We start from the raw sequence: 20,658 nt of genomic DNA on the forward strand, positions 1-20,658 counted from the left end.
ACTAAAGGAAAGATAGTAACACAATAAGATCAAAATAACGAGGCTATACACAAGGGGTACTGCTACCGACTCAATGTGCTGGGGTACAGGTTAGTCGAGTTAATGTGTACATGTAGGTAGGGGAAAATTGACTATGCATAGATAATAAACAGAGAGTAGCAGCAACATATGTGAAGGAATGTGAATGTATGTGTGTGTGGCGTCAATATATGTGTGTGTGTGTGTGTGTGTGTGTGCGTGTTTTGTGTCTGTGTGTGTGTTGTTGGAGTGTCAGTGTAGTATGTGTGAGTATGTGGTTAGAGTCCAGTGAGTGTACATGGAGCTTGTGCAAGAGAGTCAGTGCAAAAAAATAAGAATAGATTAGAATAAGATAAGGGGGTCAATGTAAATAGTCTGGGTAGCCATTTGAGAACTGATCAGCAGTCTTATGGCTTGGGGGTAGAAGCTGTTAAGGAGCTCTTCAGTCTTTGGCACTCCGATACAGCTTACCGTGCAGTAGCAGAGAGAACAGTCTATGACTTGGGTGGCTGGAGTCTTTGACAATTTCCTCCCTGTTGCACACAAGCTTCCATTCCCCGTTACAACCGGATTTATGGCTGATTTAAGATGAAATCGTCAACCCTGTTAATTTATTTGACACTTATTAGGTACTTACTATAGTCATATACTTTATTTAACCTTTTGAGATGGGGAAAAACTTGTTTTATTAAGTTGAACATGTGCTCTTCATGACAGAATGTTAAAATTAGGTGAAATAAAATAAAAAATATTGACCAAGTTACGCTACCCAAAAGGTACTGATTTGATGGAATGACCCAAGTATTGCTAAATTCTACTCAGTCATCTGCCAAATAGTGTCAATGATTGATCAGAATGAGTCTGTTAATGTTCCTGTGAACAATCAATTCCTAGACTTTATTTACATTGCAGTGCAACTTTCTAGATATTTGCTTATTTTTTACAGGCTGCTGTGTGGTCTGAAAAGCTATTTGGCATGTACTGTATTTCCTTTTGACTGCTAAATATGTTGTAACTCAGTAATTTGGGAGGGGATTTTTTATTCTTCTGTACTGTCAAACAGCAATGGTTAGATATTAAAATCAAGATGTCTTAATAGTTACATCTTATAGTCTTTATTTAATCGTACATTTTGTAGTATTATAGTTTTACCTTTTTGGTAATTTGCCTTCGCATCTGATTAACATTAAGGACAAGCAGATGTCTCAAAATAAAATGCTGTTGTGTGCTGTTGAACTTTCAAAGCCCATAACCAAATAAAAGAACATAACACATGCCTCAGCATTTTCAAGATCCTAAGAATTTATTACATGGGATAACAGGGTTTACTCATTCACCTTGGTAAAACCGATGCACACACACCACTCATTTCAAAAGCAATAAGTGCAACAAAATTGCAGATTACAAGGAAATTAAACGTATTTAACTAGCTTTTGTTGGTCTGCACAAATGTAAGCATCAAACAATGACAGTAAAAATTCTAATTACCTTTACAGGGTAAACTGATTTGATACTAAGTCAATTTAAATGACACTACAGTGGACAATCATTTATTTCACACACAACTAAATTCTCAACACAAATTACAATAACTGTGGAAAATTACCAGAACTGTAAAACTGATAGGACTTGAAGCCAACATCATCAAGCGTCTTCACAAAATCTGAATGAATTAAAATACTGTTGACTCTCAGTTGTGGAATCAGTAGTAAACGCTCATATCTTCTGTGCTTTTTACTGAGGAACTAAAAGCAGTTTGTTTATCAATGATACATCCTCTTCAACTCATCTTCAGGTGCTTTAATTGTTTGCCTAAAAAGTATGATAGCTTGGGGTACTTAACAGAGAAACATAAATGAGAATATACTATAATATGACAGACACCAGGAAGTCCTCAATTCAACCACACGAAACTGTAGCTCACATATTTTTCATAAAAATGTCTCCCTCATCTGACCTCTTCTCAAACTATCAGGTCAATACCAACATCTGTATTTAGTATTCATAAAAATAATGTGAATAGTAAATGAAAATGCATTTCCTTGTTTGAAATGCATAAATTATATTTGCCCAAATAACAAAAGCAGACCTTAAAATCCTTCTAATAATGGCCACTTGACTGTTTTGAATAATATTTGACCCTTCTCAATGTTATTCAAAACTCAGGAGTGTTAAATGAAAAGTGCCAAACAATAAATGTTTAACTACCATGACAACAATGAACACTTCAGTAACTAAGACATGGGTTATGTACATTTTTGTACTTTACATTATTTTGCCAAAGAGCATACCGTGGTCAATCGTTAAGGCAGTTTATGAGTCATAACATCAGAGTTGATGGATTTTGAAAACAATCCCCACATCTTCTCTCTCTTTGGCTGTTTCAATGAGACATGCACTCGCTGATGTACATAGAAGGCCAAATATACTTATTTCAGTGGATGGCAGAGGACAACTTCATTAAGTAACATACATTTTGAATTTGAATATATTTTAGGTACTTTTTCTCCCCAATTTTGTGATATCCAATTGGTAGTTACAGTCTTGTCCCATCGCTGCAACTCCCATGAGGACTCAGGAGAGGCAAAGGCCGAGAGCATGCATCCTCCAAAACACGAACCTGCCAAGCCGGACTGCTCGCTTAACCTGGAAGCCAGCCGCACCGTACAACTGGCGATGGAAGTCAGCGTGCATGTGCCTGGCCGGCTGCGTCACAGCCTGGGATCGAACCCGGGTCTATAGTGACGCCTCTAGCACTGTGATGAAGTGCCTTAGACATTTGCGCCACTCAGGAGGCCCTTAAGTAACATAGTTAAATTATAATCTACCTATGTAGAGGTAAAGCAGGGTTAATGAAGTGTGAGAGTTCCGGGGGGGGTTAAACACTGCGACATATTGTCAAACTTGACAGACAGTTCTTTACAAAGGCCACGAAACCTGAATGTGAATGATGACAGAAGATAATCCTGGTCACAGACTGACACAGCAGGTCTAAATCATTGTTGTGAATAACATGAATATGAAACCCAATGCGGAGGGCTCCGTATAGCTCCACATTGACATAATTGGTTGATGGTAGGTGGGGGCGGGAGGTACTGTGTATACACAAACTCACTTCCTTCATAACAGCTCTGCTTTACTCCGCTAAGCGCAAGAAGTATAAATGCCCTGACTTCTGCAGAGGCCGTATCGCAATAAATGCAGTATGGTCACTGCAGACGTCGGATTGACCTTACAGAGCCTTTTAGTAGTACATTAGTTCTGTAGTAGTAGCTAGATGTCTGGTCAATAACCTGATGAGAAAGGTTGCTATGTTTGTATTCACATAGTACAATTGATGTCCCTACAACCCTTGTTTTACTTCCACATCATTAGCTCCATTTTGTCTTTCATTGTCCATTTTGCTGCAGCCTCTCCAATCGCTGTAGCAGGGCATTCCCAAAGGCTTCTCTGTAGCCTGGGCTGAGGGTATCCAGCAGTGAATAAATAGTCTCAAAGTATTGGGTGCTCAAGCTCTCATCCACCTGGTCAAAGGCGTAGCCAACCACCTGTAAGGTAAAATAGAGAGTGGTCAATCATATACCAGTAGGCCTACATAGAATAACAGCTGAACATCACAAATTAAATAATGGCACAAATTAAATACTGTTGATATCCCTCACCCTTAGTCCAGCTTCATTGAGCTCAAGGCAATAGCGATTGCCCTCTCTTGTTTCCACGTTTATGTAGGCCACAGCCAAAGCACTGTCCAAATTTGAGGACACATACATTTTGGCCACGGCGAATAACACATCGTTGACCACTGCCTCTGCTTCCAACCTCATGTCCTTCACGTGATCAATACAGTCTTCATCGAATAAGGAGACAGGTGAGTCCTCTGGTTGGTAGTCTATCTCCATCTTCTTCACCAGACACACACAAAAACACCAGACACAATTGTGAGGTTAAAGGTACAATCAGAAAATGAAGTATAGTAGCTAAATCCTTTTTTTCCCACCTTTATTTATCCTAGCTAAGTACAACTGTTTTAACTACAAGTGTTTTACCATACAATAATACATGTGTTTTTGTGGTCATCGGATACATTGTAAACTAAGATGTAAAGCTTTAAATGAACGTTCCTCGCACTATATCCAAGGAGGTAGATGACACAAGCAAGTTCCACCATCATGGAATCCACCTAACGTTAGCTCAAGGGTTTACTTTTTTTGGTGGCTGGGCCCAGTCTGTGATGGCTAACAAATATTAGTAGGGCTTTAAAGGCTGGTGTGTTGTGATGGTTTTGAATTAATTAATTAATTAATAATGTGAAAACTATTGTGACGAGTTAGAGTATGACTAGCGCTAGTATCCAATAACATAGTTATTACTGTTTACCACTTATCATTCAGTGACAAGACAGTCCACCATCATCACCATGTTAGCTTGCTAGCTAGCTTACGGCCAATAGCAGCCAATATCCGTGGCTATGGGTTCTCTTTATAGTAGGAATTGTTTTTACAATGATATAATCATGAATATATGTAAACTTCAACAGTATCAGGAAATATTGTCCTTTTTGTCAAATTAGTTTTTCTAGCTGCGTTACTCACCTCCTCCGTGGTTGTTTTTACTGTACTTCCGGGTGATCAACAAAGATTTTTGTTCATGAAGATTTTGATTTCTATTGCTTTATCAGCATGACGTAACAATGTAGATATTGCCAAAGCGTACTTTGTAAATTATTAATTAACAATATCAATAACAAAATAATTTAAAATAATAATAATCAAGATTGTCACAAACAGGAAAATCAATAACGACTCACAATTTCAGATATCAAAATCTTCTGATCAATGCCAGTTGTTCTGTTTTAACACCACCGTAGTTAAACATTGTGATAATACCTTCTCTTTCAACATTGCAATTATTCAGAAGTCATGCGAAAAAGTTAAAGTGGAATGGCTTGTGCATGAAAAGGCTTTGCTAAAAGCATATGCGCAGTAAACACTTTTAGTTGATTTACGCAGAAAGGGGGTGGAGTTTGAATGTGTACTTCCGCCTGTATTTTTACGTAGAGCGGAACGTGGAAAGCGTCAACGGTGCGGAGTCATGAAACTGTTTGTAAACAATTCATACAGAAGGTGAGAAATGAAAGCTATTCTGTGATTAAATTGCTATATAGAACCCATTATATGACATGTAACATACTGCCTTACCATGTCAGTTGAGCTATATTCAAGACGTTAAAGAGGTTCATGCTAGCTCGGTGCTAACTAATAAACAATCCCAGACGAGAAACAACAAGTCGATGCTGTGGGGATTTAATTTGATAGCCATCGACATACCCTCCAAACTTGTCGTACTAACTACATCCTTGATATCAAACTGTAAGATTATTTTGGGGCTAGCAGTATTGTCAAACCATTAAAAGAACCCTAGATGTCGGATTTTTTCAGTTAGCGTTATGGACAGGATTATCAAATGAGCAGACACCCGGCGTTAGTAAGTAATGACGTGATGCCAGAGTCAGTTTTGGCAAGCTAGCTGATAATGCCACCCATTCGGTTTAGATTTTAGCCCGAAGCTTAGAATTAAGGGTGAGGGTGGTGTAAATAACATGCAGCTACTAACAGTAATGCTGTCTACCTCTCCTCCTGGGAGTGACAATAATATTGCTTCTGTACATGGTACTGGTACTGAGTAACTTGTCATCTAATGTGGTGATCAAATGTATAGTTGAGAGTTTCAATGTTATGTTCCATCTCATTGGCAGGTACGGCAAACTGAAGTTGAAATTATTACTACAGATCTCCTTCTCCCTGGGTGTAAAGGATGTTTTCCTGTCTTTTGGAAGTCATCAGAATGACAAGTCTGATACTACCAATGCTAAATTATTTGAAGATAAATATATAGTTATCCAACATCCTTTTTCTCCATACAACATATTTGTTGAATACTGAATTCAACAGCCATTTGGAAGCCACCACAATTATCAGACCAACATGCCTTGGCCATTTTCTGAATCTTTAAAGAAGCGGGCATGCAGATACCTTTTGCATCGGTATTTGGGCAATTTCCTACAAGAGAAGCTGAGCTTAGATCAGCTTAGCTTAGACCTCTATCAAGGCACTGGATCACTGGCACAAGTGCCGTTGGACAAGTGGGTAAGTTCAACCTTTGTAATGTAGCTAAGCAAATATTAATAATGGGATTTGTATTGACATACATACTGACAGTGTACCTTTGCCTGAGAGCTTTTTCTCCCCCCTCAGTCTTTAAATGAGATCCTTGAGTCAGTGGATGCCCCCTTCGAGGTAATAGAGGGCTTCATCCAGACCATCTCTCTGACCGTACCATGGGCGTCCCTGCTGCAGGAGAACTGTGCCCTGGAGGTCAAGGGGTTGGAGATGGTGTTCAGACCCATACCACGTATGGGTGAGGGGACACCTCAATCACCTCCATCTCTGTTTGTCTCTTCATCATCATCATTGCATTATGGCTGCTACTAGTGCACACACATCTAACTAGCTAGCGATTCCACATCAACTACAGATAAATAAACCATGTTGACAATGTTGACCCTTGTGTGCCTCTAGCCTCAGGTATGGAACCCATGTATTGGTCCAGCTTCATGACGAGTAGCATGCAGCTTGCCAAAGAGTGTCTGAGCCAGAGACTAACAGATGACTTGGGGGAGAGCTTCCAGCCATTGGAGGGATTGGAGAAGTTTGCAGAGACCATAGAGACGGGTGTGGTAGATCATTACCATACAACAACACTTGAGTGGGCTTTCTTTCCAAGCATCAGAGGATTGATAACAATGTCTTCTTTGTCATTTCTTTAGTTCTGAGAAGGGTCAAGGTGACTTTTTTGGACACTGTTCTCAGAATCGAACATTTTACGGAAAATTCCAAAACAGGAATCGCTCTTGAGTTGCGCATCAACAAGTAAGTTGAGGTTACAAGTAGGGAACTACTTGCACATTTATCTTCAAGTAGTGCCCAATACCTTTAACTTAGGTATTTCTGATTTTATTTAGCATTTTCGATACATTTACACTCTACATGAGCTCTTACATCCTTATCTGTGTTGTGTTGTTCAGGATTGTTTACTGTGATGAGACTGGTGAGGAGAGCTCCAGCGTAAATGTGCACCAACCCACCACATTTGCACATAAAAACTTGCAGCTGGAGGGAGTCACCGTCTTCTGGGACGAGTTCTCAGAGGCGGCCAGAGCCGGCTTCAAGTCCTCACCCACCCCAACAGTGAGTCTACATTAAAATAATCCTCTGTGTACTTTGTAAGTATAGAGAACATATACTAATGCACCCCCTTTTTGCACCCCCCCAGGAGACAGAGGCCAAGCTATCCCCCAGCTGGAACCCTAGAATCATCTGTGAGCCACACCCCCAGTTCACAGAGCCTGTTTCCTCAGCAACACTCTTTGAACCCATGCAGATTGGTCACCTTAGCGGCAGAATTGAACTGTCCCTTGTCCTGAAACAGAATCAAACCATGCCTGGAGCAAAGGTTGGTACAGCATTCTCACATGATTGAAATGGCACAGCAACTGTGAAACTTGGACACGCTGAAATGCACAAAATGTCTATTGTCTTGGTCTTTACAACAGTATTTTTGTTTTTCAGTTGGATGTTGATGGACAGATTAGCACAATGATCGTGCTGCTATCTCCACGGCACGTTCACCTACTCTTGGACATGTTTGGAGTTTTTTCAGGCTCAGGTTGGTTTAATTATGGTAATTGAATATATATATATATTTTTATAATTTTACATTTCAACTTTATTTAACCAGGTAGGCAAGTTGAGAACAAGTTCTCATTTACAACTACGACCTGGCCAAGATAAAGCAAAGCAGTTCGACACATATAACAACACAGAGTTACACATGGAGTAAAACAAACATACAGTCAAAAATACAGTAGAAAAATAAGTCTATATACAATGTCAGCAAATGAGGTGAGATAAGGGAGGTAACGGCAATAAATAGGCCATGGTGACGAGGTAAATACAATATCGCAATTAAAACACTGGAATGGTAGATGAGTGTGCAAAGTTGAAATACTGGGGTGCAAAGGAGCAAAATAAATAAATACAGTAGGGGAAGCGGTAGTTGTTGGGGCTATTTATAGATGGGCTATGTACAGGTGCAGTGATCTGTGAGCTGCTCTGACAGCTGGTGCTTAAAGCTAGTGAGGGAGATAAGTGTTTCCAGTTTCAGAGATTTTTGTGGTTCGTTCCAGTCATTGGCAGCAGAGAACTGAAAAGAGAACTGGAAGGAGAGGCTTCTTAAAAGGAGCTGTGTCAGACGTTGGTGAGTGAAACACTAAAATCCTCTGCTTTTGTGTGCGAAGCTGGGCCGGAGTGGGGGAAGGACAAGAGGAACCGTCCCATGCAGCATGAGGATGAGTATCGGCTCCATATGGAGCTAAACCGCTGCCTGAAGAAGGAGTCCGACCCTGACCTCTTCGTGAGCCAGACCACCAGAACTGTGTCCAGCCGAGGTTCGGATGAACTGTTACCCGCACCTACTATATTTAATAACCTGGTGATTTGGATTGCGCTTTTTGTTTTTGTAGGCCCATATCTTGATATCATTAACAATTGTTTGATCTAGCTTCTTTGTTGTTGGCACAGAGGATGTCTTCTTCTCCATGGCTGACATGGACATGTCTCATAGCCTGTCATCCCTCCCTCCCCTGGGGGAACCGCCCACTGTGGATCTGTCACTCAACAGTAACTACTCCCCCTCCCTAGGAGAGTCTACTGGCAATACCACGGTATGCCTCAATATACAGTATTTATTGTCCATTGTATTGTTTAGCAGCTTAACCTAACGGTATGGGGATTGTAACATAGTACATTTCTTTGTTCTTTTGTCCTCTAAGATCCTCTGGGACGATTACCTGGATGTGCCCAGACAGAGGGAGAAGCAGTCCCAGGAAAGCCCATTCCTGACACGGGACTCACAACTCCAACACAAACTGCTGAGACAGACCTGTAATACTGCATTCACACAGGCAGCCCAATTGTGATATTTTTTCCTCGCTAATTGGTGTTTTGACCAATCAGATCAGCTCTGAAAAAGAGCTGATGTGAAAAGATCTGATGTGATTGGTCAAAAGAAAAATCGGTGGAAAAAAGATCAGAATTGGGCTGCCTGTGTGAACGTAGCCTAAGAACCAGCATCATGCACTCTCACTCACTACCATTTAGAATAAATTCAGCAGATGGATAAACATTATTTTTTAAAGGAAGAAAGCTGTTTGAGTCAGTATTCCTATTCAGTTCTTAAGACAGTAACTTCTTAATCTAACATTGTTTGACACCGGAGAAAACAGAAATGTCATGGTAGTGTTTATGTTTACAAGTCATTAATTCACACATTTTGTCCTGTGTGTCAGCCCACCCAACCAAAGCCCACAGTGATGAGTCCAGGCCAGAGCTGGTCTTCAGGCTGACACTGGGGAACCTAGCTGTGTGTGTTCTCCACATTGACCCCCTGCCCCTGCCGGATGCTGCCCCCAGCCCCCTGACCCCCATGGCTGCTGACTTCTTTAGGATGGTCTGCTCTCACCAGCTCCCCGCAGATGGATTCATCCAGTTTAGGGCAGCTTTTGATGAAGCCTGCCCCTACGACCACCTCAGGTGATCTTATTGACATTGTCTGTTAATATTTTTGAATCTCCTTTACCTCCTTAGTAACTTGACTGACTCAACTCCATTTTGCATATGTCAAATCAAATGTTATTAGTCACGTGCGCTGAATACAACAGGTGTAGACCTTAGTGAAATGCTTACTTACGAGCCCCTAACCAACAATGCAGTTTAAAAAAAAGTAACAAGTAATTAAAGAGCAGCAGTGAAATACAGTGCCTTGCGAAAGTATTCGGCCCCCTTGAACTTTTTGACCTTTTGCCACATTTCAGGCTTCAAACATAAAGATATAAAACTGTAATTTTTTGTGAAGAATCAACAACAAGTGGGACACAATCATGAAGTGGAACGAAATTTATTGGATATTTCAAACTTTTTTAACGAATAAAAAGCTGAAAAATTGTTAATACTTTGTAGCGCCACCTTTTGCTGCGATTACAGCTGTAAGTCGCTTGGGGTATGTCTCTATCAGTTTTGCACATCGAGAGACTGAAATTTTTGCCCATTCCTCCTTGCAAAACAGCTCGAGCTCAGTGAGGTTGGATGGAGAGCGTTTGTGAACAGCAGTTTTCAGTTCTTTCCACAGATTCTCGATTGGATTCAGGTCTGGACTTTGACTTGGCCATTCTAACACCTGGATATGTTTATTTGTGAACCATTCCATTGTAGATTTTGCTTTATGTTTTGGATCATTGACTTGCTGGAAGACAAATCTCCGTCCCAGTCTCAGGTCTTTTGCAGACTCCATCAGGTTTTCTTCCAGAATGGTCCTGTATTTGGCTCCATCCATCTTCCCATCAATTTTAACCATCTTCCCTGCCCCTGCTGAAGAAAAGCAGGCCCAAACCATGATGCTGCCACCACCATGTTTGACAGTGGTGTGTTCAGGGTGATGAGCTGTGTTGCTTTTACGCCAAACATAACGTTTTGCATTGTTGCCAAAAAGTTCGATTTTGGTTTCATCTGACCAGAGCACCTTCTTCCACATGTTTGGTGTGTCTCCCAGGTGGCTAGTGGCAAACTTTAAACGACACTTTTTATGGATATCTTTAAGAAATGGCTTTCTTCTTGCCACTCTTCCATAAAGGCCAGATTTGTGCAGTATACGACTGATTGTTGTCCTATGGACAGAGTCTCCCACCTCAGCTGTAGATCTCTGCAGTTCATCCAGAGTGATCATGGCTGCATCTCTGATCAGTCTTCTCCTTGAATGAGCTGAAAGTTTAGAGGGACGGCCGGGTCTTCGTAGATTTGCAGTGGTCTGATACTCCTTCCATTTCAATATTATCGCTTACAGTATCTCGGACCTGCCTGGTGTGTTCCTTGTTCTTCATGATGCTCTCTGCGCTTTAAACGGACCTCTGAGACTATCACAGAGCAGGTGCATTTATACGGAGACTTGATTACACACAGGTGGATTCTATTTATCATCATTAGTCATTTAGGTCAACATTGGATCATTCAGAGATCCTCACTGAACTTCTGGAGAGAGTTTGCTGCACTGAAAGTAAAGGGGCTGAATAATTTTGCACGGCCAATTTTTCCGTTTTTTATTTGTTAAAAAAGTTTGAAATATCCAATAAATTTCGTTCCACTTCATAATTGTGTCCCACTTGTTGTTGATTCTTCACAAAAAAATACAGTTTTATATCTTTATGTTTGAAGCCTGAAATGTGGCAAACGGTCAAAGTTCAAGGGGGCCGAATAGCGAGACTATATACGGGGGTACCGATACAGAGTCAATGTGGAGTCTTTGAAGGGGGGCCTTCCCCTGACACTGCCTGGTATAGAGGTCCTGGATGGCAAGAAGCTTGGCCCCAGTGATGTACTGGGCCGTTCGCACTACCCTCTGTAGTGCCTTGCGGTCGGAGGCCAAGCAGTTGCCCTACCAGGCGGTGATGCAACCAGTCAAGATGCTCTCGATCTCATATGTGTCCTCTATCTCTCCAGGTGTGTGGCTCAGGGGATGAAGGTGACCTATGAGCACTGTCAGAGCTCCAGCCTGCGCACCTTCAGCACAGACATGTCTCTCCGTCATATGGAGCTGCTGGAGTGTCTCTTCCCCTCTGAGTCTCAAAGCGGTGCGTCTCCGAGAGGAGTCCAGTACACAGAGGTAAAGGCCTCCGCACCAACAACACCCATTCACATCCACAGAGTGTCCAAGCACTCCGATTACAACACATGACCATGATGGCCCTGGGTGGGAAGGCTGCCGTCTTATCGGCTCTTAGCTAACCATGCTGTTCTTTTTTTGCGTTGTTCGTAAATTGTTTTGTACATGATGTTGCTGCTACCATCTCTTATGACCGAAAATAGCTTCTGGACATCAGAACTGCGATTGCTCATCTCAAACTGGACGAAGAGTTTTTCTTCAATGAGTCGGACGGGAGGGATATAATTCAGACACCCGACCAGGCCCAGATCCCCGTTATTCGCTAGAGAAGGAAACACAGTTTTCATGGAAAGAGATCAGGGTGCCTTGTGAGGATCAGGCGACGAGTGACTAATCTGCCCATGCCTTCCGTCCTGCTAGATAACGTTCAATCGCTGGAAAATAAATGGGATGAACTGAAAGTACGTATATCCTACCAACGGGACATTAAAAACTGTAATATCTTATGATTCACTGAGTCGTGGCTGAACAACGACATTAAGAACATACAGCTGGCGGGTTATACACTCTATCGGCAGGATAGAACAGCAGCCTCTGGTAAGACACGGGGCGGGGGCCTATGCATTTCTGTAAACAACAGCTGGTGCACGATATCTAAGGAAGTCTCAAGGTTTTGCTCGCCTGAGGTAGTGTGGTCTACAGCTTATCATGAGATACTCTATCTAGCTAGAGAATTTCTGTATTTTTCGTAGCTGTCTACATACCACCACAGACCGATGCTGGCACTAAAACCGCACTCAATGAGCTGTATACCGCCATAAGCAAACAGGAAAACGCTCATCCAGAGGCGGCGCTCCTAGTGGCCGGGGACGTTAATGCAGGGAAACTTTAATCCGTTTTACCTCATTTCTATCAGCATGTTAAATGTGCAACCAGAGGGGGGAAAAAATCTAGCTAGACCACCTTTACTCCACACACAGAGATGCATACAAAGCTCTCCTTTGCCCTCCATTTAGCAAATCTGACCATAATTCTATCCTCCTGATTCCTGCTTACAAGCCAAAATGTAAAGCAGGAAGCACCAGTGACTCAGTCTATAAAAAAGTGGTCAGATGAAGCAGATTCTAAACTACAGGACTGTTTTGCTAGCACAGACTGGAATATGTTCTGGGATTCTTCCGATGGCATTAAGGAGTACACCACATCAGTCACTGGTTTTATCAATAAGTGCATCGAGGACGTCACCCCCGCAGTGACTGTACGTACATACCCCAACCAGGCAACATTGGCACTGAGCTAGAGTCCCGCTTTCAAGGAGCGGGACTCTAACCCGGAAGCTTATAAGCAATCCCGCTATGCCTTCTGACGAACCATCAAACGGGCAAAGCGTCAATACAGGACTAATATCGAATCGTACTACACCGGCTCCGACGCTCGTTGGATGTGGCAGGGCCTGCAAACTATTACAGACTACAAAGGGAAGCACAGCCGAGAGCTGCCCAGGGACATGAGCCTACCAGATGAGCAAAACTACTTCTATGCACGCTTTGAGGCAAGTAACGCTGAAACATGCATGAGAGCATCAGCTGTTCCAGACCACTGTGATCGCGCTCTCCGCAGCCGATGTGAGTAAGACCTTTAAACAGGTCAACATTCAGAAGGCCGCAGGGCCAGAATAATTACTTGGACGTGTACTCCGAGCATGTGCTGACCAACTGGCAAGTGTATTCACTGACATTTTCAACCTCTCCCTGTCCGAGTCTGTAATACCAACATGTTTCAAGCAGACCACCATAGTCCCTGTGCCAAAGAACACTAAGGTAACCTGCCTAAATGACTACCGACCCGTAGAACTTACGTCTGTAGCCATGAAATGCTTTGAAAGGCTGGTCATGGCTCACATCATCACCATTATCCCAGAAACCCTAGACCCACTCCAATTTGCATACCGCATCAACAGATCCACAGATAATGCAATCTCTATTGCACTCCACACTGCCCTTTCACACCTGGACAAGAGGAGAAGGCTATTCATTGACTACAGCTCAGCATTCAACATCATAGTGCCCTCAAAGCTCATCACTAAGCTATGGACCCTGGGAATAAACACCTCCCTCTGCAACTGGATCTTGGACTTCCTGACGGGCTGCCCCCAGGTGGTAAGGGTAGGTAACAACACATCCGCCACGCTGATCCTCAACACGGGGGCCCCTCAGGGGTGCGTGCTCAGTCCCCTCCTGTACTCCCTGTTCACTCATGACTGCACGGCCAGGCACGACTCCAACACCATCATTAAGTTTGCTGATGACACAACAGTGGTAGGCCTGATCACCGACAACGATGAGACAGCCTATAGGGAGGAGGTCAGAGACCTGACCATGTGGTGCAAGGACAACAACCTCTCCCTCAACGTGATCAAGACAAAGAAGATGATCGTGGACTATAGGAAAAGGAGGACCGAGCACACCCCCATTCTCGGGGCTGCAGTGGAGCAGATTGAGAGTTTCAAGTTCCTTGGTGTCCACATCACCAACAAACTGACATGGTCCAAGCACACCAAGACAGTCGTGAAGAGGGTACAACAAAATATCTATTCCGCCTCAGGAGACTGAAAAGATTTGGCATAGGTCCTCAGATTCTCAGAAGGTTTTACAGCTGAACCATCGAGAGCATCCTGATGGGTTGCATCACTGCCTGGTATGGCAACTGCTCGGCCTCTGACCGCAAAGCACTACAGAGGGTAGTGCGTTCGGCCCAGTACATCACCGGGGCCAAGCTTCCTGTCATCCAGGACCTCTATACCAGGAGGTGTCAGGGGAAGGCCCTAAAAATTGTCAAAGACTCCTGCCACCCTAGTCATAGACTTGTTTCTGCTACCGCACGGCAAGCGGTACCGGAGCGCCAAGTCTAGGTGTAAGAGGCTCCTAAATAGCTTCTACCCCCAAGCCATAAGACTCCTGAACAGCTAATCAAATGGCTACCCAGACTATTTGCCTTGCCCCCCCCAGAACGCTGCTGCTACTCTCTGCTATTATCTATGCATAGTCACTTTAATAACTCTACCCACATGTACATATTACCTTGGCACCGGTGCCCCCACACATTGACTCTGTACCGTTACACCCTGTATATAGCCCCGCTATTGTTATTTACTCCTGCTCTTTAATAATTAGTTATTCTTATCTCTTACTTTGTTTGTTGTTGGTATTTTCTTAAAACTGTGTTGTTGGTTAAGGGCTTGTAAGTAAGCATTTCACTGTTGTATTCAGAGCATGTGACATACAATTTGATTGGATTTGATATCGTAACTGATGTTCAAATCAATTTTGGGATCTAGGCATACATGTGCTGTCGTGGGATATTGCTTCAAAAATATAACACTCTTACAAGAACTTTTGAATTCAGTATAGACTTTAATACAGAGTAGCAAAGTCGAGCCCTTCCATGGAAGGACCCTATTACACACGCAACAGAGCCGAGCCCTTCCATGAAAAAGACTAAATTCTCATATTACAGAGTCCTATCTTAATAGGATTCTGTCTTTGCTTAACGTATAGAGTCCCCTCACGCTATATGAAAATAGCTTCCCTTGTTCTTCACCATTATCTCTCCATCTCAGTTCTTGCTTGTTAACGCCCACATCTGACAGCTGTATAGGTTATAATGGTAGCAGGCCCTGGTCCTATATGTTCCATTCCTTATATAGCCATTCTGTCTCAGCTCTTCAAAGTGGACAGCCTAAATGCTGCTAATAATGGAAATGGAATCAGAGTCATGAGTTTTTCTCCCACAGTGCTTATAGAGATGCATTTATGTTCGCTCTGTCTGTCCTACCTCAGCTCCTGACATTTGACACCCCTGTCACCGCTGAGGCACCATCTGCCACCTGCCTCCACCTGCACTACAAACTGTCTGAACGCAGAGGGCCGCAGGTAAGAGCACATCTTAGTGAGATTAGAAGCTGAAATGAATGCACTGTGATTGGATTCCCAGTTCCGCAACCCAATTTGCGACCCTCAAGTAACTGAAACTTAATTTTGCATCACTTATGTATTAATGTCAAAGGGAGATTTGTGTGGCAATTGAAATTACATCTCAAGTTAGGATTCGGCCCACAATGTATGTAACTAATTCTGTACAGTGCCTGATACAGTACTCCCTTACACTCCTATGTCCAGGGTGGACAGGTGCGTCTGAGTACCATACCCAGGAAGGCTGACTTTCAGGTGGAGTTGGGGGCGGTCCGCTCTGAAGTGGATATCAGCATCGTGGACCGCCTCAACTCTCTGCTGCAGCCACAGAAACTGGTCACCACGGAGATGATGGCTTCTCATATGTACACCTCCTATAATAAACACATCAGCTTGGTGAGGACTGTCTTCACACTACTTTGTCTCAAGGCTCTTTTAGTGCTTTTTAGCAGTCATATCAGCATTTCTACATTGTAAAGATTTTTGTAAACTTGTGTGTGAAGGAGCTGACTGTTGTTGCAGTAAATATGAAAAACAACATCACATCAAATACTGGTTTCTGCTTCCACCCCACAGCACAAGGCCTTTACAGAGGTCTTCCTTGATGACAGCCGTACTCCGGCCAACACCCACTTATTGATAACAGTCAACGCCCCTGTGTTGAGCCTGGTGGTGCGCTTCCCTATCCCAGACCTGCGCTCGGACCAGGAGAGGGGCCCCTGGTTTAAGAAGTCCCTGCAGAAGGAGGTTCTGTACCTGGAGCTGGAGGACCTGGAGGTGAAGACAGAGTTCACAGGGGGAAGCTCCCCTGAGCAGACCAAGATGGAGCTCACCTTCAGGGAGCTAGTCGGTATGTGTCATCCAGCTGCTAAAGGACAGAGTAGCCTCAAAACCAGAACCATTTTTGATACACATCATTCATGTACACATTTTTCATCCATTTTCACAGGGAAGTTTCAGGAAAAGGAGGACCAGCCTGCAGGCAGGTTCCTCAGGGTCTCCCACACTATGGATGGAAACATGACCATCTCTGACAGTGGGAAGTTTGACTGGCCCAGGTACTGTACATCTGTCCATGTAGTACTGTACTGCTTCATGTCATACCTACATTTTATTCCTTAGATGTTGTTAAACTCCTTACTAACCCTCCCCTGCCCCTCCAGAGTGGTGCTGAAAGTCAACCCCACCGCTGTCCACTCCATCCTGGAGCATGTGACTGCTGAGGAGGACGAGGGGGCTGAAGACCAATCCCCAGGTGAGGAAGAGGAGGTGGGAGGGGGAGCCCACTCACTGAAGGATGTCTGTGACTTTGGGAAGGCTGAACCCTCCCCCTTTTCCTCACGCCGGGTCATGTATGAGAATGAGGAGGTAGGAACACGTCATTATTGAAACACTAATTTTAACATAATTATTGATCAACATTTAGCTAGGACTGACAATTCAAACCAAATTTGTCACATGCGCTGAATAAATCCGGTGTAGACCTTACCGTGAAAGGCTTACTTACAAGCCCGTAACCAACAATGCAGTTTTAAGAAAATGGAGTAAAGAAAATATTTACTAAATAAACTAAAGTAAAAAAATATATATTGTAACACAATAAAATAACAATAATGAGGATATACAGTTGAAGTCGGAAGTTTACATACACTTAGGTTGGAGTCATTAACTTGTTTTTCAACCAGTCCACAAATTTCTTGTTAACAAACTATAGTTTTGGCAAGTCAGTTAGGACATCTACTTTGTGCATGACACAAGTCATTTTTCCAACAATTGTTTACAGACAGATTATTTCACTTATAATTCGCTGTATCACAATTCCAGTGGGTCAGAAGTTTACATACACTAAGTTGACTGTGCTTCTAAACAGCTTGGAAAATTCCCGAAAATTATGTCATTGCATTAGAAGCTTCTGATAGGCTAATTAACGTCAATTGGAGGTGTACCTGTGGATGTATTTTAAGATTTCAACGCCTACCTTCAAACTCAGTGCCTCTTTGCTTGACATCATGGGAAAATCAAAAGAAATCAGCCAAGACCTCAGAGAAAAAAAATGTCAGGAATTGTGAAAAACGTGAAAAGGTGTATAGATGAACTCAGTTTTTCACAATTCCTGACATTTAATCCTAGTAAAAATCCCAGTCTTAGGTCAGTTAGGATCACCACTTTATTTTAAGAATGTTAAATGTCAGAATAATAGTAGAGAGAATGATTTATTTCAGCTTTTATTTCTTTCATCACATTCCCAGTGGGTCAGAAATGTACATATACTCAATTAATATTTGGTAGCATTGTCTTTAAATTGTTTAACTTGGGTCAAACGTTTCGTGAAGCCTTCCACAACCTTCCCACAATAAGTTGGGTGCATTTTGGCCCATTCCTCCTGACAGAGCTGGTGTAACTGAGTCAGGTTTGTAGGCCTACTTGCTCGCACACGCTTTTTCAGTTCTGCCGACAAACTTTCTATAGGATTGAGGTCAGGTCTTTGTGATGGCCATTCCAATACCTTGACTTTGTTGTCCTTAAGCCATTTTTCCACAACTTTGGAAGTATGCTTGGGGTCATTGTCCATTTGGAAGACCCATTTGTGACCAAGCTTTAACTTCCTGACTGATGTCTTGAGATGTTGCGTCAATATATCCACATAATTTTCCATCCTCATGATGCCATCTATTTTGTGAAGTGCACCAGTCCCTCCTGCAGCAAAGCACCCCCACAACATGATGCTGCCACCCCCTGCTTCCTGGTTGGGATGGTGTTCTTCAACTTGCAAGCCTCCCCCTCTTTCCTCCAAACATAACGATGGTCAATATGGCCAAACAGTTCTATTTTTGTTTCATCAGACCAGAGGACATTTCTCCAAAAAGTACGATCTTTGTCCCCATGTGCAGTTGCAAACCGTAGTCTGTCTTTTTTATGGCGGTTTTGGAGCAGTGGCTTCTTCCTTGTTGAGCGGCCTTTCAGATTATGTCAATATAGGACTCGTTTTACTGTGGCTATAGATACTTTTGTACCTCTTTCTTCCAGCATCTTGAATGAACCAGACTTGTGGAGGTCTACATTTTCTTTTCTGAGATCTTGGCTGATTTCTTTTGATTTTCCCATTATGTCAAGCAAAGAGGCACTGAGTTTGAAGGCCAGCCTTGAAATACATCCACATGTCGTGTCTTTGGGGTACCATTAAACTGAAGACATGTTTATCAATTAACTCCCTGTAATTATTATCACGCGATTAAACTGATTAATCGTTTAATTGTAATTAACTAGGAGATCGGGGCACCAAGGAAAATATTCAGATTACAAAGTTATAATTTTCCTAATATAACTTTCCTATATTATAACATTATATATTATATTCTATTATAGTATAGGCCGATTTATCTTCTGGTTTTAATGGTGTATTTTACCTCGCGTCCAGTCTCATTCCAAACGTCGTAAATTGTTGTATCTGCAGGAACCCAGCCTTTACTAAGAGTCATCCATACATCAATTGTCTTAAAATCATTTATTTACTAAACTAAGTAATTCACAGAAAGTATACAAACAGTAATTATCATCACAAAGAATTGGTAGAGTAATGTGCCCTAGTGGCTAACAGGCATGGCTGGTGTCTTGTTGAACAATGGGTCATAAAGGGCAGCTGAGAAGACCCTACAGAGTTCATTAATATTAACAATTGATATGCTAATCCTTTGCACATGAACGCTCACTCATTCGAGAACAATTGCAATCAATATATATTTACGCTCAGTGTGTCGTCGGGATCCTTGTTGGAGCGTCGTTCTGTTGGAGAGTTCTCTCTCTCTCTCTCTCTCTCTCTCTCTCTCTCTCTCGGTTAGAATGGATCTTTCAAAGCGACATTCATTAATGTCGTCATAGAATGGATGTTTCGTTGGTCTTCGCGTTCAATGATATAATTTACTTAGCTGCAGACTAATAATTAATATCAAAGACTTGTTCTTATTCTGTCGGTATCGATAGTCTAAAAGTTAACCACGTGGTATAGTTCACTTTCAGTAGAGTACTTGGATGGTCAAACCTATTGGCCAACTCGCAATGGAGTGGAGGCCGGGTCTGAAGAAAGTAGATCAGGGTATAGTTTTATAGTGAACATGTCACATGACGCCTGGTCCTGTCTGTGTCCCTGGGGGCGTGCCGATGACTGAGTTAAGCTTGGTACAGAAATACAATTCTATCACATTAACATCAGTACATAGCATCTCAATGTATTACAAATAGCTTTATCCTTATTAATACATTTTATACAACCATGTGGATGCAAGTCTCAAGGCTGAGGCTATTATATAAACCGTTTTATGGTAATATGGCTATATTGTCTCTTCTGAGTATCACAAAATTGTACCAAGCGGACCAGTTCGTAGCTGGATTCTTCACCAATCTTTCATACCTTCTCCAGAACACAAATGTCGCTTGGCTCCCCAATTCTGTGAGTTGGAAGAATTTCCTGTGTCTCTCTATGGGCCATGTGGCAAGAGATTCTCCTGGAATGTTACCACTCCTTCACACAGGGACTGGGTGGGGGAAGGTAGGTTGGGGGATGGTGCAAGGGGGGAGGGGGTCAACTGTCCTCCCTGTACTCAAAGAGGCCAAGGTCATGACACACAGGTACACCTCCAATTGACTCAAATTATGTCAATTAGCCTATCAGAAGCTTCTAAAGCCATAACATTTTCTGGAGTTTTCCAAGCTGTTTAAAGGCACAGTCAACTTAGTGTATGTAAACTTCTGACCCACTGAAATTGTGATACAGTGAATTATAAGTGAAATAATCTGTCTGTAAACAGTTGTTGGAAAAATGACTTGTGTCATGCACAAAGTAGATGTCCTAACCGACTTGCCAAAACTATAGTTTGTTAACAAGAAATTTGTGGAGTGG

At 42.5% G+C, this 20,658-nt stretch overlaps 2 protein-coding genes across 19 annotated transcripts in view; one reads left to right on the forward strand and one right to left on the reverse strand.

The window, feature by feature from the left end:
- Positions 1-1,296: 1,296 nt before the first annotated feature.
- Positions 1,297-4,969, reverse strand: gskip (gsk3b interacting protein). Of its 3 annotated transcripts, none has more exons than XM_014183756.2 (3): positions 4,826-4,969; positions 3,681-3,920; positions 1,297-3,566 (listed from the first exon to the last, which is right to left on the reverse strand). In XM_014183756.2, exons 2-3 carry the CDS (start codon positions 3,915-3,917, stop codon positions 3,408-3,410), a joined length of 396 nt encoding a protein of 131 aa, XP_014039231.1. In that variant the 5' UTR covers positions 3,918-3,920; positions 4,826-4,969; the 3' UTR covers positions 1,297-3,407. The 3 variants fall into 3 exon arrangements, with proteins under 3 accessions (XP_014039231.1, XP_014039103.1, XP_014039167.1); XM_014183628.2 differs by having other exon boundaries at positions 4,611-4,963; XM_014183692.2 differs by lacking the exon at positions 4,826-4,969 and adding an exon at positions 4,611-4,799 and having other exon boundaries at positions 3,681-3,917.
- Positions 4,970-5,059: 90 nt separating this feature from the next.
- LOC106591759 (autophagy-related protein 2 homolog B) overlaps positions 5,060-20,658 on the forward strand; it is a 30,486-nt gene continuing 14,887 nt past the window's right edge. For 7 of the 16 annotated variants that reach the window (XR_006769432.1, XR_006769422.1, XR_006769436.1 and 4 more), the window contains exons 1-18: positions 5,060-5,141; positions 5,774-6,164; positions 6,273-6,435; positions 6,597-6,749; positions 6,845-6,947; positions 7,103-7,265; positions 7,351-7,530; positions 7,647-7,758; positions 8,375-8,524; positions 8,658-8,800; positions 8,909-9,020; positions 9,425-9,668; positions 11,628-11,790; positions 15,630-15,722; positions 15,969-16,157; positions 16,338-16,611; positions 16,711-16,819; positions 16,925-17,129. Coding sequence is in view for 10 of the 16 variants with exons in the window: in XM_045716186.1 (XP_045572142.1) it covers positions 6,003-6,164; positions 6,273-6,435; positions 6,597-6,749; positions 6,845-6,947; positions 7,103-7,265; positions 7,351-7,530; positions 7,647-7,758; positions 8,375-8,524; positions 8,658-8,800; positions 8,909-9,020; positions 9,425-9,668; positions 11,628-11,790; positions 15,630-15,722; positions 15,969-16,157; positions 16,338-16,611; positions 16,711-16,819; positions 16,925-17,129 (2,718 nt within the window). In the remaining 6 variants the exon portion in view is untranslated. The remainder of the gene's footprint in view (positions 5,142-5,773; positions 6,165-6,272; positions 6,436-6,596; positions 6,750-6,844; positions 6,948-7,102; positions 7,266-7,350; positions 7,531-7,646; positions 7,759-8,374; positions 8,525-8,657; positions 8,801-8,908; positions 9,021-9,424; positions 9,669-11,627; positions 11,791-15,629; positions 15,723-15,968; positions 16,158-16,337; positions 16,612-16,710; positions 16,820-16,924; positions 17,130-20,658) is intronic. The other 9 variants (XM_045716175.1, XM_014182999.2, XM_014183148.2 and 6 more) reach the window with 6 other exon arrangements.

The sequence above is a fragment of the Salmo salar genome, chromosome ssa01 (assembly GCF_905237065.1).
Source record: "Salmo salar chromosome ssa01, Ssal_v3.1, whole genome shotgun sequence".
Taxonomy (NCBI): Eukaryota; Metazoa; Chordata; class Actinopteri; order Salmoniformes; family Salmonidae; genus Salmo; species Salmo salar.

What these genes read in the sequence shown, in the direction of transcription:
- gskip (XM_014183756.2), bottom strand. Translation starts at nt 3,917, where the DNA reads ATGGAGATAGACTACCAACCAGAGGACTCACCTGTCTCCTTATTCGAT. An exon ending in TCAATGAAGCTGGACTAAGG is followed by an intron (nt 3,567 to 3,680) that starts GTGAGGGATATC and finishes TTTACCTTACAG; the next exon opens with GTGGTTGGCTACGCCTTTGA.